The sequence below is a fragment of the Phocoena sinus genome, chromosome 19 (assembly GCF_008692025.1).
Source record: "Phocoena sinus isolate mPhoSin1 chromosome 19, mPhoSin1.pri, whole genome shotgun sequence".
In the NCBI taxonomy this organism is placed as follows: domain Eukaryota; kingdom Metazoa; phylum Chordata; class Mammalia; order Artiodactyla; family Phocoenidae; genus Phocoena; species Phocoena sinus.
In genome coordinates, this window is record NC_045781.1 from 39,537,111 (window position 1) to 39,565,085 (window position 27,975).

At 53.2% G+C, this 27,975-nt stretch overlaps 1 protein-coding gene across 10 annotated transcripts; it reads right to left on the reverse strand.

Moving 5' to 3' along the window:
* On the reverse strand, positions 1-27,949 carry TK2 (thymidine kinase 2). Of its 10 annotated transcripts, XR_004346845.1 has the most exons (12): positions 27,769-27,922; positions 26,494-26,531; positions 21,219-21,293; positions 18,855-18,908; positions 16,220-16,309; positions 13,911-13,984; positions 6,657-6,745; positions 5,997-6,076; positions 5,834-5,910; positions 3,422-3,502; positions 2,969-3,037; positions 2,155-2,292 (listed from the first exon to the last, which is right to left on the reverse strand). XR_004346845.1 is itself a non-coding variant. In XM_032612435.1 (11 exons), exons 6-11 carry the CDS (start codon positions 16,301-16,303, stop codon positions 2,194-2,196), a joined length of 507 nt encoding a protein of 168 aa, XP_032468326.1. In that variant the 5' UTR covers positions 16,304-16,309; positions 18,855-18,908; positions 20,789-20,954; positions 21,219-21,293; positions 26,494-26,531; positions 27,186-27,592; the 3' UTR covers positions 1-2,193. The 10 variants fall into 10 exon arrangements, 7 of the variants coding, with proteins under 7 accessions (XP_032468326.1, XP_032468325.1, XP_032468324.1 ...); XM_032612435.1 differs by lacking the exons at positions 2,969-3,037; positions 5,834-5,910; positions 27,769-27,922 and adding exons at positions 20,789-20,954; positions 27,186-27,592 and having other exon boundaries at positions 1-2,292; XM_032612434.1 differs by lacking the exons at positions 2,969-3,037; positions 5,834-5,910; positions 27,769-27,922 and adding exons at positions 20,789-20,963; positions 27,186-27,592 and having other exon boundaries at positions 1-2,292.
* Between the last annotated feature and the right edge of the window lie 26 nt (positions 27,950-27,975).

Sequence of the window (27,975 nt, forward strand, 5' to 3'; positions counted from 1 at the left end):
TGGGAGTCCCTGGGGAGTGCCTCCCTCTGCTTGAGGAACTGGGCCCCGTGCCTACCACGTGCCATCTGCCCTTTCCCTGCCCTGGTTCTCAGCAGTGTTCACAACTGCTCTGTGACCCCTGCCACCACCAGCCCTGCCTGCCACATGGGGGAGAGCAACCCTTGGTGGGCTGGGCTCTAGCCATTTCCTGTGACATCTCTGGGCCAGGAGATTTTTGTGACAAGCCCCAGCCACTGTGAGTACATACAGCATCCTCTCCAAGATGCCGGAGTGGGAGGACAGAGAGCTCTTATGGACCCGGACATCCCCTGTTAGGAACACAGTGTTTAAAAATTAAAACATTACCTTGCTGGTACAAGGATGCTGCAGGGGCCTAAAATCACTGGCATAGGAAGCACTCCAAAATTATCACCAGGTTTTAAGTGAAGGATTTATTGGCTATCACAGAGCAAGATTTTTTTTTTTTTTTTAATCACATTTCCCCCAAAACAGATGCTCAAATTGAGGGGAAATTGGACTGTTTGTTTGCAAAGGCCCAAAGATGGTCCTGGCATGTCCAGATGCCTGGAAGCAGAGGCGCTGCCTCCCCCAGGTTTCTGGTCCCTCACCAACATCTGAGCTGAGAGACACATCCCCACCGGACTGCCGCCCTCACCCTGTGCACACGGCCCAGGAGTCAGTCCAGCCAGAAAGGGCCGGAAGCCAGAGTGCTGCCCTCCTAGCGCTGCCTCTGGGCCCAGGCCACCCGGGGCACCTGTCACCTATGTAGTGTCAGAGAATTGCATGCACAGGTGCCACACTCACACAGAGGATGGGATGAGGCCTTCCAACCTTCAGGTACACCAACCACCACTCGGGAGAGGCCAAGGCCTGTTTCCCCAAGTTCATAATCAATCCTTCCCCGTGTCTGCAACAGCCTTCTGGAAGCTCTCTCCACCCACCTCCAAAATTCAGGAGCTCCAGTGCTCCAAGAGCCTTTGCTTGCCAGCCCCAACTTTCCTGCCCAGACTGTCCCCGAAGAGAATGTTCTTCCTTTCTTTTGCTTCCTACTTGACTCAGGAGACAGCCGTGCCTTCAGTGCATTGTTACAGCTGAGCGGAGCTAAGATATTCTCTGAACTAATAAAGATGGTTCATGCCCTAGGGCCCATGGTGTCCCTTTGGATGGAAAAACATTTCAAAAAGACATAAGGCCACTGTGTCTCTCCCCTGGGCCACAAACGCCCAGGAATTCCAAGGGTGAAGCTCCTCACACAAGGCCACTATGGAGGAAGGGAGCCTCAGAAGCCAGGCTGGCAGCCCCTTGCCCAGAACAGCACTGGGCACACCAGCCTGGCGCCATAGGCCATTGCCCTGCCGGGGAATCGGCAGCAGCTCGAGCAGGACCTTCGTCACCAAGGAGACCGAGCACCATTCAGGAGCCAAACCACGATTCTCCTAAGGACGGGAAAGTCCCGATGATGAGGCGGTAAGTTCCACATCAGCCTCACGCTAGTGAACCACTGAACGCTGGGCTCGAGCCAAATACCACACAATTTTGTGAAAGTCTAGAAATGCTAACTGTCCTCAGGAGCTGCTCAAATAAGGAGAAAATGATCATGCTGGCTGCATGCACTGCTGCCCCCGTTACCCACAAACACACACACACAAACTCCCACACACGTGTGGGGCTCTCCAGCAGGGAAGGCAGGGCTCTTGGGATGAGGCAGCCTGGGGCAAGAGATTGATCGTTTGGGAGTCACCAGAAGTCTGAATGGTGCTGACTCCACTGTCACTGGCTGTGTGACCCCGGGGAGTCCCTTAGCCAGTCTGAGCTTCAACTTCCTCCCCTGGGATGTAAGACCACTACCTCACCCTGGAGGATGGTCTGAAGGGCTAGAGATCATGAGCCCAGGGTCAGTCAGGTGGCTCTTCCCTAATTTAGAGGGGTCCAGAGGTGGGAAACCACCGGGAGAGGCACCAGGGGAATGCAAGGCTGCGACACCAAAGGGCCACGACAAACCCATTGGTCCCATCATGTCATTTACCCACGAGGGCCAGAATCCTAGGATAAAGACACTGGCAAAGGAGAGAAGACCATTAGGAAGACAAATGTGCCCAGATAGAAAGCCCTCCCGAGAGTGGATTGTTCCAAACTGCTCGTGAGAGCAAACTTGGCAGCAGCGGGCATTTCTCTGGCATGATCTTCCCCGTCCTATGGACCAAGCTTCCGATCCTCTGGAATTAGTATCCGGTGCCGGTTTTGTTCAAAGAGTTCTAACATTTTCTCCATGTCGTGGTCAGCCTCAATCACCTGGAAATTAAACACACAGGTCACAGGGCTGCCTCTGACCTCAACATCATCCTCCCTTCACTGATGAAGAGAGAGAGACAGGGGCAGGCAGGATGAGGCAGGGAGAGGCAGGGAAGCCCAAGGTCACAGGCGGAGAAAAGGGAAGGTTAGGGCCAAACAGCTCCCGTTTCTAGGTCAATCCACATTCTCAACTATATTTTCACTTAAGAATCCACGACAGTTGTCCCTGCGGCAAGCTCATGAATGATTTTTTTATCATCGTTTGATATCAACCATTTTTCTATAATGAGGGGAAAAAAATAAATTTTCTTTAAAAATCCAGTACAGTAATATCTCACTTTCCAGCAACCCCACTGCCTGGAAGAGCCATGAGTACAGTGTTTGAGCAGCTCAGACAGATGTCTCCAAGGCCATGCACACAAGTTTGTGCAAGGCCCTCCCTCAGATCCCACACTGTACACACGTTCCTAACAGTCCGAGGGACCCAACGGTCTGCCTAAAGAAAGTTGGCAGCAGCAAATCAGAAAACGAGGGGACAAGGAAGTGGGGAAACACTGATGGGGCAGAAGCATCAACACAGTTAGAAAATGGTGAGTGCCAGCAGGAGAAAGGAGGGTAAAAAGCAAACACGGGAATTCAAAGGCATTAGTAGTCTGGGGCAAACAGTCCTACACACCTCAGCACCTCCTAAGGGGGCATCATTGTGTGACAGACCAGAACAGCAACTGACGCTCCTTCAGATGCCCTGGGTCACCAAGAAAAGGTGCAATGAGGCTTTGGGCCTGCCACCCGCTGGAGAAGGGACGGGCATGTCAGAAAGACCACCACCCCAAGCGGTTAAGGCCAAAACCCAGGTCCAGGGGCTCCAGCCATCTGGAACTCTCCTTTGCTGACAATGCTGGATAACTGAGATGCTACTGTACCACCGGCGTAATGACACTGGGACAGGTCACCTTCTCTCAGGTCTGTCCAGCTCACTAAGGCTCAGTCCAGAACGGGGACTGTGAGACAGAGTCCCTTCCACCCTCCCCGCTTCCTTCTTTCAAATTCTCCAGCTGCAGAGTGGCCGACATCCCCCGAGTCGCTCCTCCTTCTAGAAAAGTCTCCTGCCCTGTCAGGGGGTGCTTACCAGAACAGGGGCCGCCACGGAGAAAAGGCTCCCTTTGATGAGCCACTCCTCGTACAGGTGGTGAATAGCATCCAGGTATTCCTGCCGGAGGGGGTAAAAGTGCAAGGGCTGTCGGGAGCACATAGGGAGCAGACCTCTCCCCTCCAGGGGTCTCAGGGGCAGGTTAGGTGAATGTCAATGACCACAGGGCAGTGGCTTGGACTAAGGACCCGCAACAGCCAACCTGGCTCAGGTGGACAATGATAAACGTGGCCAAGCACTCTGTCAGCCAGCCCAGCTGTCGCAACAGTCAGAAGCATCCCTCTGGCCACCTGCCCATCCCTCCAGCGCACTCTGCTCCTCTGGCGCTTTGGACATATCCTCCCACCTGGCTGCTCTCGTTTCCTGCCACTTCTCCATCAGCAAGGCCTCTGTTTCTTCACAGAGGCCTGGGAAGCCTCTGAACCCTCCCTCCGTCCTTCCCACCAAGAGGACTGTGACCCTCACTGGCCCAGGAGCCCCACTTGGCTGCTCTCACCCCAACAGACAACTTGTAACCTATTGATCCTTGAAAGCTTAAGGGCAAACTTCAGAAGGAGGACAAGGCGAAACGCAAGGGAAAAGAGGCCCAGACCCGCCCCTAGGGCATCCATGCCTGCGCAACCGGTAGGACTGGTAGGACTGGACAGCACTCTCCACAAGCAGGCCCCGGTGCTCTCGGCCACAGGCAAATACCTCCTCAAGCAGCAATTTACTCCCAGCCCTGAGGCTCTCGGGTAAACCACACTGCTGCCTCTTTATCCACCACCAAGTTCTCCCTTGGCAACAACAGACTTGTCCTAGAGGCCTTGTCAAAACCATTAAGACAATGTCCTCGACAATGACTTGGACAGACTCCAGATTTGTCACTTCTTCCAAACGTCTGGGTCACTGCACAGAGCTGCCGTGCCCCATCCCAGCTTGGTCCAGCCCCGCCCCATTTCACCCTTCCTCTAATCACTCCTGTCTCCAGATTTCAAAGCAGCTGCCCAGAACGAGGCCTGGGCCTTCATGGCTGGAATCCACCTTGCTGGTGCCTGGGGCAAACAAGGCGGGGTGGGCCTCAGGAGCTGGACTGGCCTTCTAGGACCCCAGTCCAGCCCATCCTGGGCTCAGACCCCCATGATATCCCAGTAAATGCTTGCCCAGCCTCTGTCTGTGTACTTCCAGTGGCATTCACATGGGGCATTCCGATCAATATTAACTGAGCAACCCCTAGATGCCAAGGCCTGGGACACATTCTAGGGACGCAGAGGGAATAAGATCTAATCTTAAAAAGTTCATGGTAGTTTTCTGAGGGATGGGGAGCAAACACATAAAGAAATAGTTTCAGAATATCTGTCCTAATGGCTGTGATCATAATAAGCACAGAGGCTGGGGGACCACAATAGAGGGAAGGTCAGAGAAAGCTTCTTGGAGGAGGTGACACCTGAGGCAAAAGAAACCACTGGCAAAGGTACATTTGTGTAACTCCCTGGTGAGGGGTGGGGGGAGCGGGAGTCGGGAGGGGGAGAGGGGAGAGGGGAAAGGGGAAAGGGGAAAGGGGAGGGGGGAGGGGGGAGAGGGGAGAGGGGAGAGGGGAGAGGGGAGAGGGGAGAGGGGAGAGGGGAGAAGGGAGAGGGGAGAGGGGAGAGGGGAGAGGGAGGGGGGAGGGGGAGAGGGGAGGGGGGAGGGGAAGAGGGGAGGGGGAAAGGGGAGGGGGAGAAGGGAGAGGGGAAAGGGGAGGGGGAGAAGGGAGAGGGGAAAGGGGAGGGGGAGAGGGGAAAGGGGAGGGGGGAGGGGGAGGGGAGGGGAGGGGGAGAGGGGGGAGAGAGAGAGAGAGAGAGCATGTGTAGCCACAACTAGTTCTTTATGGCCAGAGCATGAAAGGCAGGGAGTGGAAGGGGATGAAGCCAATCACGCAGGATCTCGGATGGCATGCTGAAGTGGGGACTTTATCCTAGACAGTGGTGAGGCACTGAAGAGGGTGGGGTTAGGGAATTGCATGCGTGGTGTTCTGTACTGGGAACATCACCCAAGCAGCAGTGTGGAGGATGGATTTCTGAGGGGGATGCGGATAGTGAGAGACCAGGGCAAGGAGAGCAGTCCAAGCCTGTTAGACAGCCCTGACTAGAGCTGATGTGGCCCTGAGCCAGAACCCAGAAGGGTGAGGCACTGGGCAGACACTAGTGAGTTTCACCTCCCAGCCAGGCACTGTGCCAAGCACTGGCAATGCAACAGCGAGCAAGTGGGCACGTCCTAGCGAGGATCCAGGGGACGGCACAAAGGCAAGCAATTTTCAGAAGGTGGACCAAACAAGTCCTGGGGACACCTGGGTGGGAACAGGAGAAGGGACGCCTCTGAGCCCCGGGGGTGCCCACCACTGAGTCTGGGGCCACAGGAAGTGAAGCAGACCTGGACACCGCACAGGGTCTCCAGCTCAGAGGAAGTCAGAGTTCACCCTCCAACGTACTCAGTTCCTGTTTCTCTCCCTGAAACAACAGCACAATGATCTCACAGAGGGTGGGGCCAGGATGGGATGAAGTTGCACCTTTCCCCGGGTTAAAGGGGCTCTTACCAGTGGAATGACCTTCTCCTCTTCCCTGCATCTCATCTTTAGCCTCTGGTAACAGGTCTCAGGAGTGGTCTGGAGATAAACTGAGATTTTAAAAAAACATATATGTGGCTTTAATTACTCTGTTCATGGCTTGGAAGTGAAAGTGAGGGGTAGGGGGAAGGAAGGCGTGTGGGCAAGGGGTGGAGAGAAACATCTACCAGCAGCCCTGAGCAGGAGAGGCAGACCAGCTGTGTGGCCAAACAGGCATCTTAACCCTCATCCTGACTTTCATTCTCTTTCCACATCACCAGCCCCACAGGGTCACTGTGAAGCTGAATAGGTTCTGTACATTGCCAGAGCTTAGCACGGGGCCTGGCACCCGGCCTGTCTCAGTAACGGTCCAGGTTCTGTCCCTCCTCCCTCCTTTACAAACTAGAAAAAAACCCATCATATCACAAGGGACCGAGGGGAAAGCAGTTTGAGGAACTGGCCAGGGTGCTTCTCCACGAGGGACCAAAAGCCCCAGATTCTATCTGCCCTCTGGGAGAAGGCTGAGTCAAGGTAGGGGAAGAATTGCTTATGGTGAGGGCCCCGCCCACCGCCCCTGCTGCTTGAAGCCCAGCCAACCACCTCCTCACTGGGCCCAGGGGAGGGAGGCCAGGGAGGGACTGACTGTCTCACCTATCAAGTCAATGGACACATCGATGTTCCTCACAATCCAGTCAAACCATTCCGACAAGACCACATAGTCCACTTCAGGCATCTTCCCACTGTAACAAGAGTTATAAGGGTTTTATTATCCCATGAGAAAGTTCCTGGGCTGTGCCGTTCCCCCAAAACATCTGGGCACTGCTTTTATTGAAAGGGCACTGCCAAGGGAACCATGACATAGTGTAATCACATGATACTGGGCGGGTAGTGATGACAAGGACCCAAAACCTCCTGACCTCCCGCTGCCCAGGGACGGTCGATGGTATAATGCAGCAAGTATCTTGGCACTGCCCGAGGGGAGAATTCATTTGGGATTTGAACTCCAAGCCAAGGAAGGGGCTATGAAGCCTGTCCCCTGAGAACACGGACAGCGCTCAGGCTGGGAGGAGGAACAGCAAACCCGTTTCACCTCTAGAAATTTATTTTGTGAAAACAATCGTGGATGCCCTCCGTAGCACTATTTAAAAAATAATGAAAAACTAAATCATGGTACATCTATCTAACAGAAAACCACACAGCAACTGAAAGACGATGCTATAAAATAATATTTAATGACATGGAAAATGCTCACAACCAAATTCTCATTATTCAATGAAAACAGGAGGATATAAAACTGTGCATATAGCACGACCCAACCATACTTTCAAGAGTATTCATCCACACATTTAGAAAGGAGACTGGAAAGAAAACCACCAAAAGGTTAACAGTGCTTTCCTCTGAACTGTAGGACTATGGGAGACATTTTTTTCTTTATCTCTTTCTGTATTTTCCAAAATTTAACAACGTACTAGTTCTCAATTCAGGGCGGGGGTGGGGGGGAATTACTACATATTTTAAGTAATAACTGAAAAAGAAAGAAAGAAGAAGCCCACAAGTGAGAGAGACCTGGCATCTGTCCTCTGCCCTGGAGGAAATGAGCAGGGAAGAGTGGGAGGAGGGGCAGCAGCTGGAGGAAACAAACCAGGCAGCTGTGGGGTGACCCTCAAAGGCCCAGGAGAGGAATTCCTTTCAACATCCTCCACCCGTCTTGAATATCATCTTGGATCCACTCAGAACTGGGTTTGGCAAGGCGGGCTACGGGCGAGTGGAAGTGCCTGAGCTGTGTGCAGCTGGGGGTCTTCTGACTGCTGACTAAAGAAGGGGAGGCGGGGAAAAGAGGCCAGTGGAGCGGGTGGTTTGCAGCTGCCCCCGCCACGGGTGGTGAACTGACTCCCACCTGGGTGAGGGGGCAGGACGGGCGTGGAGGAAGGCGCTCTGAAGATGACAAGCTCAAGCAGCCCTGCCTGGGGGCCCAAACGATGGGGCGGGGCACAGACTGGAAGGGGACATCCTCCCCTAGTCCCTGAGACCACCAGACGCCCTCAGCGCAGAAGAGCTGTGCCTGGCAGAACAGCAGGAAAATGCAGGGTGCCCGGGAGAACAGCAGGGGCAGACGGGCAGTTGTCGGCGCCTTGAGGGGTCTCAGGCATCAGACTTCAGCAGGGACACCAGAGCAGACTAACGTGTGAGGACCAGCACCTGCCCCCACGAATAAGTCGGGGAGGCTTTGTAGGGGAGGGGAGAGGGAGGAAGCCCCAGGACATTGCAGAAGGGACCAAAATTCAGATACTAAAGGTAGCAACTTTGCGATCACAGCTCATATGGTTGCCCATCCCCCAATTCTTTCCTCCTACCTCCTTAAAAGTAGCCCATGGTCTATTCAGGGTCCATCCCACAGGCCTGAGTGTTCAGGGAAACCTGACCGCAGCCCAAGCTTCAGAGCAAACCAACTGGTCTGAGGGACGTCCTCTCCGCTGGCCAGGCTGAGTTGATCAGCCCAGGCCAAAGGGCCCAACCTGACCAGTGAGACATGAGGGAGGTTTGCTGGAGTTTATGGAGACCATGCTTCCTCATGCTTAGAGGAGAGCCACTGGCAAGACATCCACCCTCTGGCCAGCAATGAGAAGCCCAGTTCTGCCACAGGCATTGTGTCACCAAGAGGGAATCATATTGAGGACACAAACAATACAGTAGGAAAACAGAGAGAAACAGCACTAGGGCTACCGAATGAAACCAACCCCAAAGCCTGCTGTTAAGGCAGCCCGTGACAACCTCAGTGTTGAGGCTGCTTTGAGCTGGGCTGCAGCTCAGCGTATTTGATATTCAGACACCAAACCACTCTTCTCGACATGTTTCCCTTCTCTGGAACAAAGCTGACCCTGAGGGAATGAGGATTTGCCAAAAAGAAGCTGCTGATCAGCCCCACTCGCTCCACCAAACACGCAGCCTGGGCACACAGCACAGACTGGCAACTCAAGGGTGTGGGCCAGTGAGCAGCACACATGGAGGGAAAGTTGCCCAATAGCCTCCCACGTCATGAACGCTGGACAGTTGGTGTGAGACTGCCCCTGAGGACTTCACCGGTGTCTGTAAGGCTCAAGGGAGGTTCTGTCAAATCCCAGAGCTGGGAGGATACCCTTAGCTGTGGCCACCGAACTGAGTCACAATTCAGGACACAGGTAGCACAGTGTTAACTAAAACCAAACCAACTGACACCACAAAAAGTGTTGGGGCCTGAGAGCCGCCGCTCTGCTGGAAATCGGCCCCAGGTGGTCTCAGGACACCTCCTGGGTAGCTCAGAGGAACCTCCCATTCTCACCTGGCCCAGGCAAACCTGGGAGGAAGCAGGTCCTCCCTTCCCGATGCTCTCCTTAGAGGTCCTCTAGACAGCTCCGGGGCAGCCTCCCTGAGGGCAGGGTCAGCAGGCAAACCTCCAGAAAACCCTTCTAAGACTGCCAGGAGCCATGTGCTGGGGGGTCCAGGACAACTGGCCACCGGCTGAGCGGAGTGAGGGAACAGAAGCTGCCTTCCATGATTCTGAGGCATGTCAGGCAGCGGGCGCTGTTTTATCCGTATCTGCAGTTTTCCTCCTAGGAATCTGCCCGGCTCCTCCTTTGTCTGCCTCGAGAATGGGGCGCCCAGCACCACCACCAAGGCACTGCTTTTATTCCCACAGAACACACAGAGGGCAGCACCTCTCTGCAGACCCACCAACGGTGGACTGAGGGGGTTTCATGGTGCCTTCCCCTTATCCTAGAGGGGCAAACTGAGGTCATGAGTCCACACGAATCCTGCTGACTGTTTTGTTTGGCACGGTTTGCTGCCGCCTTCCCCCTGGGGCCCAGAGAGCAGGGGTTAAAACTGAAATCACACACTCAAATGCCAGCCTCCTTGTACACATGACATTCTTTTGTTTCTCACAAGACCTTGTGAGGTCAATTTTAGCCCCAAGTTATAGATGAGGAAAACTGAGGCCCAGAGAAGCTCAGCCCGGCTCTGAGCCACGGACTGAAGCCTGGCTCTCGGCGGCCCCCAAACCCATACGCTCCTGGCTGCACCACGTGCCCCAACCCCACCTGCCCCGTCTGTCAGCTGAGGGGGCTGCCCCTGGGCCCGTCCTCAGCCTGAGGAAAGCCACCGCTCGCAGGCCCATGACACAGGCAGTGAGTCCCCAGTCTGGCCTAGAGTGAGGAGGAGTCCAAGTCCCACGGCCCATCAGGGCAGCAGGAGGATCCGCCTGTTGTTCCAAACGCAGGGCCTTAATGGATGTCCGCAACCCGCAGCCCCAGGTGAGTCAGTGTGTCACTTCCCCAGCTGGGCCCCATGCAATTCCCTTCCTTCTGTTCCTAGAAAACACCAACCAGGCAATCCTGTGAAACCTTTGTGTTCAATTAGCCCACAGGGTCGGGCCACACAGTGGCCTGCGTGGCCGCTTTAGCTGCCGGAGTCTTTCTCGCCACCTTCAGCTGTTCATTCCAGCACAGTGCCCACACCTCAGAAGTCCTTCAGGTTCTTTAAGTCTTTGAGGAGACTGTGGAACCAGATTCTTCCTTGTTGGCAATTAACCCCTGGTGGCGTAACTACATGTATGTTCTGCCCTCCCCAAACTCGCTGGGGTGAGGATGCAGGCGGAAGAGGCGGGTCTCTCCCTGGAGGAGCTCCTCACTTGTCCAAGGCCCAAAAGTCAAGAAAGCCCTTCCAGAAATCTGGCTTTGGGGGATGCAGAATTGCAGAACGTGGGCTTTTCTGGGCACCCGAGCCTGCAACTGCAGACAGCAAAGCCACGCCTACCGCACTTCCTTCCATCCCAGTCCCTCCAGATTCCAAGCCAAGGCTGCAAGGGCTGCTGTGAAAGAGAGAAGGACCAACCCCAAGGCTGAAGGGGCAGCAACCATGCACCCCCTGCCTTGTGTAAGGGCTGTCCCCACACAAGCTCCCAGGCAAGAGCTGACACCCCACACAAGCCGTCTTGTGGTTCCCAGCACCCAGCTGAACTTCCACAGGTGGGAACCAAAACATCTTATTCTGGCTATGAGCAAAGGATCCAGCCAAACCCAGTTCTAGGCGTCATTTGGTGTAGGCTCAAAATGATGGTAATCTGTATTTGGGGGGCATGGAAACATCTACTTTCGCAGCACCACTTCACTGTGGAAGGCCCACTGCATGGAGAGAAGCTGGGTTTCTAATGAAAGTGACCAAGAAGAAAGCCCACATCCTACCCTTCCTCCCACCTGTCACTTCTTTAGCTCTGGCTAGAAATGCTGTTTACTGTGCCTCCAAAAAGAAAACCTTTGGCCTACAGCTGCCTCACTCCTGACCTAGGAATACACCCAGAGACCCTGAAAACAAAGGTAATACAACAACCCCCAACAACCAAAATCTGAAGCCACAAATGTGAAATGAAGAAACTGCAGGTGGTGCAGGAAGCTGAGGAAATCCTGCTCCATGAAGAACTTTCACTCTGGCTGGCCACCTGCCCCACTGACCCCCACAAAGACAGCCCGCAGGTCTTGCTTTCAACAACCCCTAAGGCCCAGGTGAGGCCCCAAGGAAGCCACGGGGCAAAACTCCCAGGGGAAAGGACCATGATTGGCACAGACGGCCCCTTGCGGGTCACCTGGCTGCGGCCTTCTTCGGAGGCTGCCCCTCCAAGTGTGACGCCAACCAGCAGGATGATAGCTATCCAGGGTGCTTTTCTGCTACAAATGCAGGCTCTCGGGCCCCACCCTGGAAGCAGCATGGGTGCATTAACAAGATGCACGGAGTCTGTGGGAGAAGCTGAGTGTAGGGCCTGGGTGGAAAGGGGCAGAGGCCTGGTCCCCCGGAGCCAGCACACTGGGGACTCCCGTGGGCCTGAAGCCTCTGGCCTTACAGAGAGAAATCTAGATGTCTCACCACTTCCTCCTTCACTGCTGCCCCACATAGCAGAGTGTAGGTCAGCCCCCCCGGTCAGTTTCCTGCCCAACCAGGAAGGAGCAAGGCCTTCGAACCCCATGTGGTTCCTGATCTGCCAAACGTGGTCAACAGTGCCCATCTCAGTGCTGCCTGGAGGGTTCAAACGGAAGGACAATAACTGTAGCTCCTGCCCACGGGTCCCTGCCCTGCCCCTCAACCACATGAGCCATGCCTACTCTCAGGTAAGCTGGACCAGTCCCACAAGTGAATGGCCTGCACTGGGAAGGTGCCTCTTGGTGTCCCTGCCCTTGGATCTCTGCCGCCCAAACTCGGGCTCTCTGGGGAGTGTGGCTGAGTGAGGGGGACTCCCAGACACATGCTGAGCACACCAGTTGTTACAATCACAGGGATACGTTATGGGATAGAATGCAAAGACTTCGAAGAGAAGTCTTCAAAGAAATTTCCAGTTAGTTAGCCGGCTGCTTCGGGTACGCAGGCTGGGAAAACCTGCAGGGAAGCGGCCGCCTGGGTGAGCGTTTCTCTGCCTTTGGAGACTTCAGGGAAAGGGTTTGAGGAGCACTGCCTTCTCTCATCTCCCTGAAACCAAAGTGGCGGATGGCCTGGCCCCCCTGGGCCCCCCCTTTGGGAAGCCCAAAACTGCCATTTTTGTAGGTCAAAATTGGTCAAGTGTTAATAATTTGATGTGGTTCAACCTAATTAGAAGTTGTCTTGAATACCACGAAGAAAACCAACAGAAAGAAGTAATTAAGAATAACAAGAGGGGCTTCCCCGGTGGTGCAGTGGTTAAGAATCCACCTGCCAAGGCAGGGGACGTGGGTTTGAGCCCTGGTCTGGGAAGATCCCACGGGCCACAGAGCAACTAAGCCCGTGCGCCACAACTACGGAGCCTGAGTTCTACAGCCCGCGAGCCACAACTACTAAAGCCCGTGCGCCCTAGAGCCGGTGCTCCACAACAAAGAGAAGCCACCACAATGAGAAGCCCACGCACCGCAACTAAGAGTAGCCCCCGCTCGCCACAACTAGAGAAAGTCCACGCACAGCAGCGAAGACCCAACACAGCCAAAAATAAATACAGAAAAGAAAAGAAAAAAAAAGAATGAGAGGCTCAACCCACCTAGACAGGGAGGCTGGGACCACAGCTGCAGATGGGAGGGAACAGGGAGCCAGGGTGTAGAGAGTGGAAGGCAGATATCAGGACCAGCTCTGTGAGGGAGTGAAGCTCCAAGCTACCAAGAAGGGAGACGCGGAGAAGAAGCTGCAGCCCATTCCCCAAGACTCCCAAACATCAGCAGTCAACTGAGCGCAGGAGTGGAAGACCTGACACCTCTGAGGCCACAGCACTGAGGGCCACCAGAAGCCCCCCCAGCTAGGTCTGTGTGACAGAGTCTGCTCCCATGAGGGCAGAAGACAGCTGTGAGTGAAACCACAACAAATATCATGCACACTGCTGGACTGATTGCTCTAGTCGCTCTGAATCTTCACCCCTCCCTGTCTCCTCCCACTTTGCCATGTAACCCACAGGGCCCTGCCCCCTCTCAGACTGGGGTGGGCCAGTGTGACCTGCTTTGGCCAATGGATGTTAGCGAACGTGAAGCAGAGACCTGAAAAAGAACTACGGTGCTTTTGATCTGCCATAGCCATGAGATGTGAATGCCCAGGCCAGCTTGCCGGTCCCAGGAGGAGGATCAGCAAGCAGATGAGAGATGAGTCACCCCAGTCACCCTCACCGGGCCACCCTAGACCAGCCAACCCCTGGACATATCACTGAGCCAGCCAAGGTCAGCAGAGCCGCCGGGCCGACCGCCCTGGACAGCCGAGCCATCAGCACGGAGAGCTGTCTGTCACTGAGGCTTTATGGTTGGTTGTTACACAGTGTTACTGTGGCAACACAGTAGGTACTCAGTATGTGTCAATTAGATAAATAAGTTTCAATTTCATTTCTAAAAATTTAATGGTTTAATAAATTATCGATTGTGCAAACTACGGTACCTTCTATACAAGTTTTCTACAAAAACGTATCTTGCGCTGTGAATCGACCGTTCCATCAACCGTACAGGCAATGTCTACAAGAAAACAAAAAGTGATTCACTAACTCAGGCAAACAGGAAGGGGTCAGGAAGCCTTGAAGAATGCCTGTTGCTCCCCCTGCCTATGGTCTATGCTGAATACAAGAATTGAGAAGCCTCAGGAGAGGGAGGTGGACACCAGAGAACCGTGTGTCCCACATTAGGCTCCCTGGGCCCTGGACCCTCCCCATACCATACCCTGAAGCTCAGTGGTCAGTGCAGCAAGGCCGGGCGGAGGGCCTGTCAGCAGCAGCCTCCTTCACAGGAGGGGTGAGGCTCCAATGGACTGTGAGTTTGGGGAAGTGCTAGAAAAACTGCCAAGTGCCCCCCGGGAAAGTGGTGGCAAGCACAAAGTGCGGTGATTATCAGGGACCTAAATAGGATGCATTTGCTTAAGCAGAGGCACAGCTCCGAGAGAGCTGGGCTGTGGTTTTATGGAACCCCACCAGCATGCCTGCCAACTTCACCGCCTCCTCACAGGGCTGGCTGGGGATCACTGCAGCCCTTCAAAACTGGAAAGGACTGTGCCCAGGAAGAGGGAGGACGACACTGACGTGGCCCCTCTCTGCCAGCATGCACACACCCTCCGCAGAAGGCCTTTCCCTTTGTCCAGTGTCCCACTGGGAAGCCGGAGGTGCTCTTACTCTTGACACCAAGTGGGCAAACACTGCTCTCACTCAGCCTGGCCCACAGCACCCAATGGGACCTGGACCAGCAAATCAGAGGCTGATTTAAAGCCATAACCCAGGAATTTCCTGACTCTCCTATTTGTCTATCTGTCCATCTGCCTTCTTTTCTATTTTTCAGTCCTCTCCTTACTTATGACTCTCTGCTGTCCATCTTTTGCTAGTTCCCCATTTATCCCTCTCTCCTCCTCCTCCTCTTTCCTAGTCTGTCCATCTCTCTTTCTCTGCCTCCTTCCTGATAGATTTCCTTCAACAGAGGAACACACATACAGCCCGTTATATTCAGATATACTAGATACAATTTACATTTGCAATCAAGTGCCCACTCAGGAGAAGTAGGGTACATGCCAACCTCAGACCATACTCTGACATGTATCTTTTAGACAGATTTTTGGGGAGATAGAAGTTCATATGGTTCTGCTCATATCTTTTTCTATTATTAAAAGACACAGATTTGTAGAAGAATGATAGCTATGGTTGCAAGTGCCCAGCCTTGCATCAAACCACTGAATGGCTGTGTCAGAGAAACTGGCCGATGGATCTCCTGTCTCCTTCAAGGAGAGCCTCCAAAGCCAGTCTCTTAGGTGGTACTTGCCATTCTTAACCACAGGTGCCAATCAGAACTCTCAGTCAGCCTTTCTTCTAAGAGACTCTGCCCCTATTCACACCCTGCTGATGGAAGGGGCCTAAGTGGCTGTGCTTGTGACCTGCCCCAATACCTGACTGGACCAGGGCTGGACACCTGACCCAAGCTGAGCCAATCAGATCCTTTCTCTCAAGAACCTGAACTGAGAATGTGAACAAGCCTTGTGAAGGTTAGATCAGCAGCTCTCATGCAAACAAATTTTCAAACAAATAAGGGATGTGTTAAAATCACCTGGAGAGCTTGATAAAACCCAGACTGCTGGGCCTCACCTCAGAATTTCTGATTCAGCAGGTCCAGGATGGGGCCAGAAAACGTGCATTTCTAACAAGTTTCCAGGTGCTGCCACTGCTCCTAGTACAGGGACCGCACTTTGAGAAGAGCTGAGTTAAAGGGAGTTGAGCCCAGGAGCGATCGGGTCATGAAGACTTGGGCTTACGTGGCATCATAGCAAGTTCTTGGCTAGCTGAGGTTGGTGGGTGGGGGCACTGGAGCCTGGTCCTCAGAGAGCTGTAGGAACAGAGACCTTCGCCCAGAGGCAGAGAAGGCTGAGCAGCTCTGAAGGCCCAGTGGGGCTTCCTTGTGGGGTTTCCCTTCCTGGCAACCACATGCCACTCCTTTGAAGAAAACTGTGTTTAAGAAGGTTGAAACCATGGGCTTCCCTGGTGGCGCAGTGGTTGAGAGTCCGCCTGCCGATGCAGGGGACGCGGGTTCGTGCCCCGGTCCGGGAAGATCCCACATGCCGCGGAGCGGCTGGGCCCGTGAGCCGTGGCCGCTGAGCCTGCGCGTCCGGAGCCTGTGCTCCGCAACGGGAGAGGCCACAACAGTGAGAGGCCTGCGTACCGCAAAAAAAAAAAAAAAAAAAAAAAAAAAGAAGGTTGAAACCAAGCATCTGAAATGTACCTGAGGACGGGTGTGCTGGTCCAGCATGGTGAGCTGCACATATGTCTGCAGCGTGAGGCCCCATCGACAGGCATCCCGGTACATCAGACCCTAAAGAGGGGAGAATGCAGTGCTCTATCTGTAGGACTCCCAGGCCGGTCACAGAGTGGACAGAGACAGACACTGGAGCAGTTACAGGACAGCCTGGGAACAGCTATAATAGAAACCTATATAAAGTCCCAGGGAGCATTCATTCAGGCATTCAATCATGTTCACTGAGCCCCTACAGCCTGCTCTCTATCCGGCAACCAGTGAGCCTGTTATACTACAGGAGCCAGTTATCATCACTGCCCTGTTCAGGACTCTCCCTGGCTTCCCACTGCATTCACAATGAAATCCAAAGCCCTTACCAAGGCCCACAGGGCCCTAGACAATCACTTCCATCTTCTCTTGTCTCCAACCATTCTTCCTTTGGCTCTGTGAGCTTCCAACCACGTGAGCTTCCTTACTGTTACCCAAACACCCAAGTGTGATTTCAACTCAGGGCCTTTGCATCTGCTGTGCCTTCTGTCTGAACACTCTCCCCCAGATACCTGCACTGCTCCCTCCCAAGCTTTGTTTAGGTTTCTGCTCAAATGTCACTTTGTCAGAGATGCCTTCCCAACCATCCTCTCTAAAACAGAATCCACCCCCTCAATCACTCTCTACTGCGTGTAGATACAAAATGCTTCCTGCTCCATGTTCCACTTGCTAATAATCCTATTCTGGAGCTTCCCTGGTGGCTGAGAGTCCGCCTGCCAATGCAGGGGACACGGGTTCGTGCCCCGGTCCGGGAAGATCCCACATGCCACGGAGCAGCTGGGCCCGTGAGCTGTGGCCACTGAGCGTGCGCATCCGGAGGCTGTGCTCCGCAACGGGAGAGGCCACAACAGTGAGAGGCCCGCGTACCACAAAAAAAAAAAAAAAAAAAAAAATCCTATTCTGCTCTTTTCCACATTTTTGCTTCTTTTTCTCTTGGTGCTAACTAATGAAACTCCGGTGCTCTGCATTGAAAACTGCTAACTCCTCACTGCGGGTGAAAGAATCTCAGAAAAGTTAGGAGAAACACTCCCTCTTGCCTGACAGCTGCAGAGAAAAAGACCCTTCTGCATCAGAAAACCGATTCAGATAAAGTGATGACCTGAGACTTTTCACAGAACTATCAATCTTGCTCCTCTGTCTAGAGTGGAAACTTGTGTAAAAATATCTAATTCTATTGGTTTTTTTTATTATAAAACTGTCATTGGCAATGCTCTTTGTGCCACGGATACTCAGACTTCTGAGACTGGGACTGGGTCCTGTGAATGTCACCTCTAACCCCTAACGTCTGCAACTCTAGTTGTCTTACATAACGATCCAGCCCTGGTTCCTCCCGGTTTCCTAGAAGACAGGAATGTTTCTGAGCTTCTTTGTATGCCCACGACTGGCATTCCATCTTCTCCCCCTTGCTGAGAGGTGAAACTCTTTTCCCGTCTCTGGGATTCTTTACTCAAAAGCTCTGAGAGGTTTTGCCTTATTTAAATAATATCCTTTTACCTGCTTTAGATGCCTTCTTGGCTCCTGTCACCACCCGCCGTATCACACACTTTTTAATTGCCTTCTGCCTCCGCACACTGGGATATTAGGGCCAGCAGAGCAGAAGCTTCGAGGTGCTCACTGCCCCAGCGTCTAGAATAGTGTCTGGCACATGGCAGGCATGCAATGAATACTGGCTGAATCAATCAGCGAACAAGCACCTACTAAGTGCTCAGCACTGTGCTATGTTCTAGCAAACAACGGTGAGCCAAATTAGACACAGTCCCTGCCCTTAGCGGAACTCAGAGTCTAAAGAACCACACAAGGAGATGCCAATTGTGTTGCTAGAAATGACGGGACAGCACAGGCTCCCCCTAGTCCAAGGTTCAAACCTAGATCTGTCATTTACCAGCTGTGTGACCTTGGGCAACCTATTTCAGCCATGGGTTCCTTACCTGAAAAACGAAACTAATCGTTCCTCCATCACGGGACAGGAGCCCAGAACCAGCATCCCTTTCTTGAGCTCACTCTTACAGGACCCAGACTCCACCCACCTCTTTCAAGCAGCCAGAGTTGAGCCTTCTGAACAGGAAGGAGGTGGGAGGGGCCCAGGCACATTACAGCCCCTACTTGCTAGGTCCACCCTTGGGAAAGCAGACGGGCAGCTTCAGGGTGAGCCTGAGGCAGCCCCTGGGCATTGGCAAGTGCAAACCCCAATCAGAGGTTTACCAAGGAAGCTAGTTACTTAGGGACAGGTCCTGGGGGGCTAGGCCTGAGGAGACCTGGGTTTCTTCTAGGAGAGGGTGCGGTAAGAATGAGCAGCAGGAGAAGGACCCCCCGGTAGCTGGGGCGGACCACTTGGGATAGTTTGGGATAGCTGACAGGAGGTCCCTGGGCTCCTTACATGCCCAGCCAGGCCTCAAAGAACCTTGACCTCACACCATCGACATGCCGCCATTTTCCCTCTGTCCCTTCCCTCTCCCCCACCACCCAGCGAAGAGCAAGGACACGTCCGGACAGGATGCGGGCTCAGGCACCAGCAGCACTGCTCCTGCACGCTTAAGGGGCAGCTGGCGGTTCACGCACAGAACAACACACTCACCAGAGGATTATGGCCTCGGACATTTCTCCACTTGGGCACGGGCTCCGTTAACACCTGTCAGGAAAGAAAACATCAGAGAGCTGCTGCTCCTCAGTTCTGAGCTCTGCGAAGGCTCGTGTTAGGGGTGGGATCGGGCAGAGAGTCAAGATTTGGGCGCCCAGGGTGGGCCAAAATAGTGGAGCAACCCTCCCTGCGAGGCCACGACTCCATGCAGACGTGGCTCCAGGCGCAGCTTCGAGAAATGACTTGAGAACCACTCCGCCCACCCCTGTATACGAGCATAGGCACACACCACTTCTCCTGCTGCCACAGGAGCTCCACCCTGCCCCTTACTGCCCACCACATCAGGAAGGCAGGGAGGTGAGAGAAGCCAAGAGGGAGGCTGCTTCTTGCACTTCAGGCTGCAGCTTGCACCCAGCTTCCGGCCTGGGGGCTCTCCAGCGACCTTGGCAGCGTGCTCTGCCTCCCTTTCCTCCCTCTGATCTCTGTGTTGGGCACACTGACGGCAAAGAGTCCTGTTTCTTTAGTAGCCTCCCTAAGCTGTGCAGGCGTGTGCCGGAAAGGATTTAAATGGTGCCCTTGGGACTTCCCTGGTGGTCCAGTGGGTAAGACTCTGTGCTCACAATGCAGTGGGTCCGGGATCGATCCCTGGTGGGGGAACTAGATCCCGCATGCATGCCGCAACTAAGAAGTCCGCCTGATGCAACTAAGACCCTGCATAGCCAAAATAAATAAATGAGTAAATGGTGCTCTTGGGGCCAAGATTTTGAGAATATCCGGATCCCTCTGTGGACCTTCAAGTCCATGTGAGTAGGTGCCACAGGTCACAAGAGACCAAAGGAAAGCAATGCATGGGACCCTTGAAGAGTAACCTCCCCCCACCTTTTACCCCTCTGTGCCTTTGCTCATGCTGTTGTTCTGCCCAGTATGCCCACCTCACCTCATTTTAACTCAACTTTCATTACATGGAAAACTCCTATACATCCTTCAGAATCCAGTTCAAATATCCCTTCCTCTGTGAATCATTCCCTGTTCCTCCCAACCTCCCGCTCCTTCTTCTGGGTCTTCAGCACTCTGGTCCTGTCCCCTGAGTAGCATATGCTGTACCACTCAGGCCCACCAGAGGCTGGGACACAGGCAGCCTTGACCTGTGCCCCATCTGTGGCACTGTCACTCAACAAATACTGAGCACCCACTGTGCCAGGTGCCAAGGATTCAGCAAGAGAAAAACCACCCCAGCCCTGCTTTCATGCTTTCAACTTTAAACTTACTGGGGAAGCAGACATTAATCAGGTCATCACAGAAAGCAACACATATTTTCAAACCCCGAGAAGTAGTACAAAATAAGGATACAGGGCTTCCCTGGTGGCGCAGTGGTTGAGAGTCCACCTGCCGATGCAGGGGACACGGGTTTGTGCCCTGGTCCGGGAAGATCCCACATGCTGCGGAGCGGCTAGGCCTGTGAGCCATGGCCGCTGAGCCTGCGCGTCCGGAGCCTGTGCACCGCAACCCGAGAGGCCACAACAGTGAGAGGCCCGCGTACCACATAAAAAAACAAACAACAAACAAAACAAAACAAAAAGGATACAGGAGCCAGAAGAACCTACACCATGGAGGGTAACCTAGCTGGGGAGGTCAGACAGCAGAGCTGAGATCTGAAGGCTGGGTGGTTTTCCTAAAGCCAAAAAAGCTCTGCATACTATAGAGCCAAACAAGGGCATGGCCCCTGGAGCAGACAGCCTGGGCTGGGACATGGCATCACATGCACTAGCCATGCGACCCTGGCCAAGCCATGTCACCTCACTGAGCCTCAGTTTCCTCCTCTGCAACTGAAGTAGTAACAGGACCTGTGTCATAGCGACTACTCCTGTAAGAATGAAATCAATTAGATAATGTAACGACGCCTCAACACAGTGCCTGGCATAGAGTATTACCCTCAGTAGCTGTTCACTCGTTGCTGACGGTATTGTTGTTGTACATTGGCTCCAAGGTGTTCAGTGAGAATACACGTGCTTCTAAAGCGTCAGCGAGAGTTACACAGCTCAGGACAGGTGTGTCGGGAGTCCTCCAGACGCCCGCCTCCCCGGGTCTGAGGAGTCACTAGGAGGACTCACAGGATACAGCATACAGTCATACTCATAGCTAAGATCTATTACAGTGAGAGGTCACAAAGCAGAATCAGCCAAGGAGAAGGGTGTGTGGAGCAAAATCTGGGGGAAAACCAGGCACAAGCTTCCAAGGGGCCTCTCCCTCCTCTCACACAGGACGCGTTCCCCCAGCAACATTTCTATAGGTCCGGTTTGCACCCTTTATAAATGCACCAAGCTTTTGCAGGTTCCTTCAAACCTGGCATGGAAGCTGTACCTCGATGTCCGTTGTGTTGGAGAAGAACTCCAGGCACGTCGTCTTCCCGCTTGCAATATTGCCCTCGACACATATCTAGCAAAAGACAAACACATGTTAGGATCAGAAATCGAGTGCCTGGGGGAATACCAAGAAGAATGTCTAGGGAAGGGCTCAGGCGAACAGCATAATTGGCTCAGCCCAAGACTCCAGTGTGTACACGAAAATCCCTCTGGAGGAAACCCCCAGGGTCCTGTTAGTAAGAGCAACCACCTGATCCCTCCCCTCAGGGGCAGGCTCCAGGCCCACCGCTGCTGGCCACCAGGCCACTGCCCTCCGGGACAGACACTCCCTTAGGTCAACCCCTAGATCCCACACAGCCTGCCCTTGGCCACGCTAGCTCTGCCCTTCCCTAGCTCAACTCCTCAGACTATTAGATTTTAGGCCTAAATGTCCTGCCTCCTTCACCAGAACCTAATGGGTTTAAGGATGGGAAGCGTGTGTACGTTACCTAGAACCTAATGCATTGCTCTGTGCAGAAAAACATGCTTGGCCGTGGACTGGAAGGTATGAGGACAGGAGAAAAGGACTAAGATGGGCAACATACACCAATCCTGCACTTAACCTTGCCAGAACCTGAGAAGCGGGTTCTAACATTTTCACAGAAGAGAAAAATGAGGCTGTAGAAGGGCATAAGGCAAGGAGTAGAGCTTGAACGTTCACTCTGCTCACACTAAGTGTACTGGGGGGAAGGAGTTGTCTTGGCACTGGTGGGAGGAGTCTACCCATAAGAAAGACAAGGAGCCTCCTACAAGTACCCCACTGCAGGGAAAGAAAGCAACTGAAGCTGTGGTTCTCAGTCTTACGTATGTGCTAGAATCTCAGTCTTACGTATGTGCACGTATGTGCACCTGAGAACTTTTAAGAATCCACAAAAGGAAGCCACAACCCAGGCCAATTCTGGCATGATCTCAGGGTGGGACTCAGGCCTCAGTACCTTGGAAAGCTCTCCAGGTGATTTCAACATGGAGGAAGCTGAGTACCACGGACCCATGGCAGGGTTTCTCAACAAGTGGTCCACAGACACCCTGCTCCAGAAGCACCAGCGGAGCACCCAGACCCTCTCAATCAGACTCTGGGTTGGGACCCTTGAACCTGCTGTCCAGCAATTCTGACAAAACGCTGCTCAGCCAGGACTGCTGGTGACACGGGCCAAATGGCTTTGGTTCCATCAGACCATGAGAGGAAATCAGCAGTTCCACATATGTGAGAAGACAAACTTGCCCTTGACAACACATATTACATGTCCCCTGGGGTACACACAGCCAGAGGGGACCTGTCCTGCTGCACAGTGACCTTTACACCCAGGTTGGAAGCACCCACAGAGAAACGTGGGCCACTTAAGTGACTTGCCCCAGGTGCCAGGGTTGGCGGGGGAAAAAGCTAGAATTCGCACCTAGGCCTGGCAACTCCCTTCTCATGACCCCAGTGGAGCCTCAGTCACACCCTGCATAAAACACAGGGGCACGGTGGTCTGTCTCACCTTGCCCCACCTCTACAAACTCTCGCCAGCAACTGGACTCTCTCAGTTGGCTGCAAAGATTTCCTCCTGCCTTAATCCTAACGGCTACCTAGGAGAGCTGGACGGACAATTGCAGTTCCAACAGAGGCCTGGCCCTCCAATCCGGGCTCCCTGTCAGCTTACTCCTTCAGCACCAGAAAACACAGTGAATGTGCAAAAGGGAGATCCCGTCAGGGCACCAGTGGATTTTATTTTTATTGTTGTCCTTTAAAGGAAACAACTTTTCCTAGATATTTAAAAAGAGCTCAACCTAGACATCATTCTGCACAGACTGTTTCTTTCCTGTTCATTGCAAGGAACGTGTTATTGAAATCCCTACTGTTGGATGTTACATTCTGTCCAGTTACTTTTATTATAAAACTGTGTTGTGGGCTTCCCTGGTGGCGCAGTGGTTGAGAGTCCGCCTGCCGATGCAGGGGACACGGGTTCGTGCCCCGGTCTGGGAGGATCCCACATGCCGCGGAGCGGCTGGGCCCGTGAGCCATGGCCGCTGAGCCTGCGCGTCCGGAGCCTGTCCTCCGCAACGGGAGAGGCCACAACAGTGAGAGGCCCGCGTAACGCATAAAAAAAAAAAAAAAAAAAAAAAAAAAAAAAAAAACTGTGTTGTGACACCCATTTTTTTGATATGATAAGCTGTGCTGTGGTGAACATTCCTGTACATAAATCCTTGTCATTGGCTCTGATTATCCCCTTCAATAGACTTCTAGAAATATAATCAGTGCATCAAAGGATAAGTGAGTTTTTACAGCTGTTGATGCATGATGCCAAATTACCCTCTAAAATGCTGACCCAATTCACACCCCTTTTAGAAGGATGAGAGTGAGCCTATTAACATACTGTGCCAATGCTCCTAAATCTTCATTAATTTCACTGTTAATAATAATAATGTCTATAAAATTAGCCCCTGTGGGTTCTGTACTTTGCAAACATTGTCACATTGATCCTCACAACAATCACAGCTATGAATATTTGCACAGATGGGGAAACTGAGGCTCTAAGAGGTGAAGGACTTATCCACCTCCACTAAAGAGCAGAGCTGGGACTGGAACCAGGTCTGAGGTCTGATCCACAGCTTTCATCACTCCATCTCCCAAAGCATTCTTTCTCTGTTAGGGAGGTTGAGCGCTTTCTTATGTTTATTAGCCATTAATAAATTCACTCAGGAAATGTCTGTTCAGACTTTGTTCACCTGAAAACATTAGTCATTTCTTTTTAACCCGACTTTGGAATTTATTTTGTAATTCTGTGGTGGTGACTCACTTCGCAGCTGCAGCTCAGCCCAGATATTCCCTGTCCTGTCCAATCCCATGGGATGTCCCATGGGCACCTCAATTTATCACCCCCCAACACCCACATATGGCTTCTCTTCCCGTTTCTGTCCTCAGGAAAGGCTGCACCATCCACCCAGACACCCTCAAGGCCCTGGATATCTTCTCTCCTCACCCAGCAACTCAGCAATACCTCTGGGCCCCACTTCCTACTCACCTGCAGAACCTGGCACCTGTCTCCTTGGCCCCTAGTTAAGGTCTCTAACCCTCCTTGTGGGAGCAGCCTCCCTGCTGGCCTCTCCCCCTCCAGTCCAGCCCAGCCAGGTCCCTCATTCCCTATCCATGGTCCACCACCTCTTCTTGAGACGCAAACCAGATCACAGCTGGTGAAGTCTTTCAGTGGCTCCGGGAGCTGGGATCTGTCTCCGGTCCTGTTTCCCGACCCCCAGGCCCTCCCCAGCCACCTCTCTGGGACTGGCCACAAGCCTCAGTCTCTCATCCCTCTGTGACTTACCCCTGCAGTTCCCTCTGCTCCAACACTCCTGCTTCGCCCTCTCCTCCTTCTCCCAGGAGGCCTCAAGTCTCCCCTCAGTCATCATCCTCTAGAAGCCCTGCCCCTACTCCCTGTTGTTCCAGATCCACCATTGTCCTATTCACTGCCATCCCCCCCATCCAACCACAGGCTCACTAACAACAGGGGCTGTTGGATTCCCAGGTCCCCAGGTCCACACAGGAACTCAGAGGATTTGAATGACTAAGAGCAGCCCTGGGCCTGAACGCAGGCTCCACATCACTTCCCATGGACCACCTACTGTGTGTCTGGGGGATAACAGACCACACCCAGAAAGCACCTAGGACAGGCCTGGCTCACAAGAATGCTGGCTCAATAATTAATAGTACAATACTGCCTCAATTCCCATCCAGCTCAACTTACCAACCCCTTCCCCCTGCTATGATGCCTATGCCATACCCCACCCCACCTCTAGTTTCAACAAACTTCCATAAATCTCAAGCATTTTCATCACCAGTCCTCTCCGTGTGACTTCACTCCTTCCCAGGCCCTCTCCATCACCCCAAATACCCCAGGGGGCCTCCCCACACCTTCCGCCTTCTGCATATCCCAGCCAAGGTACTCCTGCCCACACTCTCCAAGCAAATCCCTTTCCAGCCATATCTACCAACTTCCAGCTCCCTTAAGGAACTGAGCCTCTGGATCAACGGTGACCGAAATACTGCTCCCCACCGCAGCCTGCTAAAGTCTTAAACACCCCATGGGCATGTCCAGTTTGACCCTCCTTTGACCTTCAACCTCACACCAGCCACAGTCCCACTCCAGAGCTGGCACCTCCAAGTCACTGCACTGGTGGAACCCTTGTCTGTGGACCCCCATGAATTCTCTGTTATCCCTCCCCCACCCACCAGTCTCAGCACTGGCATTCTGGGGGCAGCGGTCAGCAGACCTGCCCTCACAGCCAGGCTGCCACCCACTAACCCAGTCAAACTAAACTTCCACTTTTCAAATCTCTTTGTAATCAAGCTAATAGTCCAGAGATGGAAACAACCTAAGCGTCCATCATCGGATGAATGGATAAAGAAGATGTGGCACATATACACGATGGAATATTACTCAGCCTTAAAAAGAAATGAAATTGAGCTATTTGTAATGAGATGGATAGACCTAGAGTCTGTCATACAGAGTGAAGTAAGTCAGAAAGAAAAAGACAAATACCGTATGCTAACACATATATATGGAATTTAAGGGGAAAAAATGTCATGAAGAACCTAGGGGTAAGACAGGAATAAAGACGCAGACCTACTGGAGAACGGACTTGAGGATATGGGGAGGGGGAAGGGTGAGTTTTGACAGGGTGAGAGAGAGTCATGGACATATACACACTAACAAACGTAGTAAGGTAGATAGCTAGGGGGAAGCAGCCGCAAGGCACAGGGATATTAGCTCAGGGCTTTGTGACAGCCTGGAGGGGTGGGAGGGGGAGAGTGGGAGGGAGGGAGACGCAAGAGGGAAGACATATGGGAACACATGTATATGTATAGCTGATTCACTTTGTTATAAAGCAGAGACTAACACACCACTGTAAAGCAATTATACCCCAATAAAGATGTTTAAAAAAAAAAAAAAAAGCTAATAGTCCAAATCCACCTAAAGGCTATGAATACATGTATTCTCCCACCTGTGTAGATTCTCAGGTAAGACATACCAGAAACTAGTAACAGAGGTGGTCTCTGGGGAGGGAGTCTGGGGCCCAGGAGTGGAGACAGACTTCCTCATCCCTGGAGATCCTCTTGTATTCGTTTTTTTAACTATGTGCACATAGCTTAAAAAAACTTCACTCCCCTCCTCAAAACATGTGTGTATTATGCGTGTGTGTTTATTACACATATATAATCCTACACTGGAAAGAGTGCACATAAGAGGGAGACTTACCACTGATTTTTTCTCTTTTTCATTTTCTCTACCTTTATCTAGAAAAGAAAGGAAATGAATTTTTTAACTTAGTTTTAGATAGCTCACTCTTGGGCTTCCCTGGTGGCGCAGTAGTTGAGAATATGCCTGCCAATGCAGGGAACACAGGTTCGGGCCCTGGTCTGGGAGGATCCCACATGCCGCGGAGCAACTAGGCCCGTGAGCCACAACTACTGAGCCCGCGCATCTGGAGCTTGTGCTCCGCAACGAGAGGCTGCGACAGTGAGAGGCCCGCGCACCGTGATGAAGAGTGGCCCCCACTTGCCACAACCAGGGAAAGCCCTCGCACAGAAACGAAGACCCAACACAGCCAAAAATAAATAAATAAATAAATTTAAAAAATTTTTTTAAATAGCTTACTCTTCTTTGTCCTAATTTTCTAAACCACGACAAAAACAGTAATTTTTATGCTTGCTCCCTGGCCTAAAAATGTTTTCCAGTGACACCTGGGACCCTCCCTAGGTGGACGGAGGCAGGCCTACCACTGCTATCTACCTGTGTGACACTGAAACTGCCGCCGGGGTCCTGTTGGCACGTCAGGGCCCCAACTGTGCTCAGTTTTGGTCACTTAGTATATTCTGCTTTCCATTTTCCACACATTTTATATTTATGATCCTCACTGATGGGTGTCCAGCTAGTTAAAACGTAGTTACCTCCACTCGTAGCTCCGGGGAAAGAGTGGTTGGTGGGTGGGCCACTGAAACCCAGGGGTGGGTTTCAGCACAGGACTCAGGCTTCTCCTGCAGGCCCGGGGCTGACATCGCGGCCCACCCACCCCACAGGGGTTCTCAGGTGCCACTGAACACCCCGAGGCCAAGAACGCCAGAACTTGGCCACAACAGGGGCTCTCACTTCTGAAGGGGAGGGTCTCCACTCCCAGCGGGAGAAACAGCGCACCGAGCCTAACCCATCCACCGCTCGCCGGCATCTCCCCCAAGGCCCAAAGAATGGGCCCAGGAACCTTGGGGGAGGGGGGTTCTTTCCGCTCTTTAGAGGGCTCCCCAGCTCCGAACAAGAGTTGGGCCCGGAGCCCCAAGGCCCCACCCGCTCCATGCCGGCTGGCGTCTGGGACACCAGCCAGCGACCGCCCCGCCCCTCCCCCCAGGCCGACCGAGGAAATCCCGGCGCCTCGGAGAAGGGGTTTCGGGTTCAGGCAGGTTCCGCGAGCTGAGGGCGCGGAGTGGGGCTGAGGGCCGCCTCCGGGACGCCAGCAAAGGGAACTGAGAGACGCGTTACCCCGAGGCCAGGCCCAACGCTGCGCCCTTGTCAACCCCGGGCTGGAGGCGGGGCTCCCGGGCCTGTCGCGGCGCAGCGCCCAGGACGCCCAGCTCCGCAGCGTCCGCAGCAGCATTGCCCCGCGGGCGAATCCACCGGGCCTGACCTTCCTTCCGGCGCACGTCGGCGAAAGGGCGGCCCAGCGACTGGGCCCGCCTCCGCGCACCG

Bases quoted from the DNA above. Each gene is read 5' to 3' on its own strand.
- TK2 (XM_032612429.1), bottom strand. From the start codon at position 27,883: ATGCTGCTGCGGACGCTGCGGAGCTGGGCGTCCTGGGCGCTGCGCCGC. The intron at 26,532-27,768 runs GTAACGCGTCTC...TTTCTTTTCTAG, and splicing joins GCGTTGGGCCTGGCCTCGGG to ATAAAGGTAGAGAAAATGAA. The intron at 16,310-18,854 runs GTGAGTGTGTTG...TCCCCTCTTTAG, and splicing joins TCCGAGGCCATAATCCTCTG to GGTCTGATGTACCGGGATGC.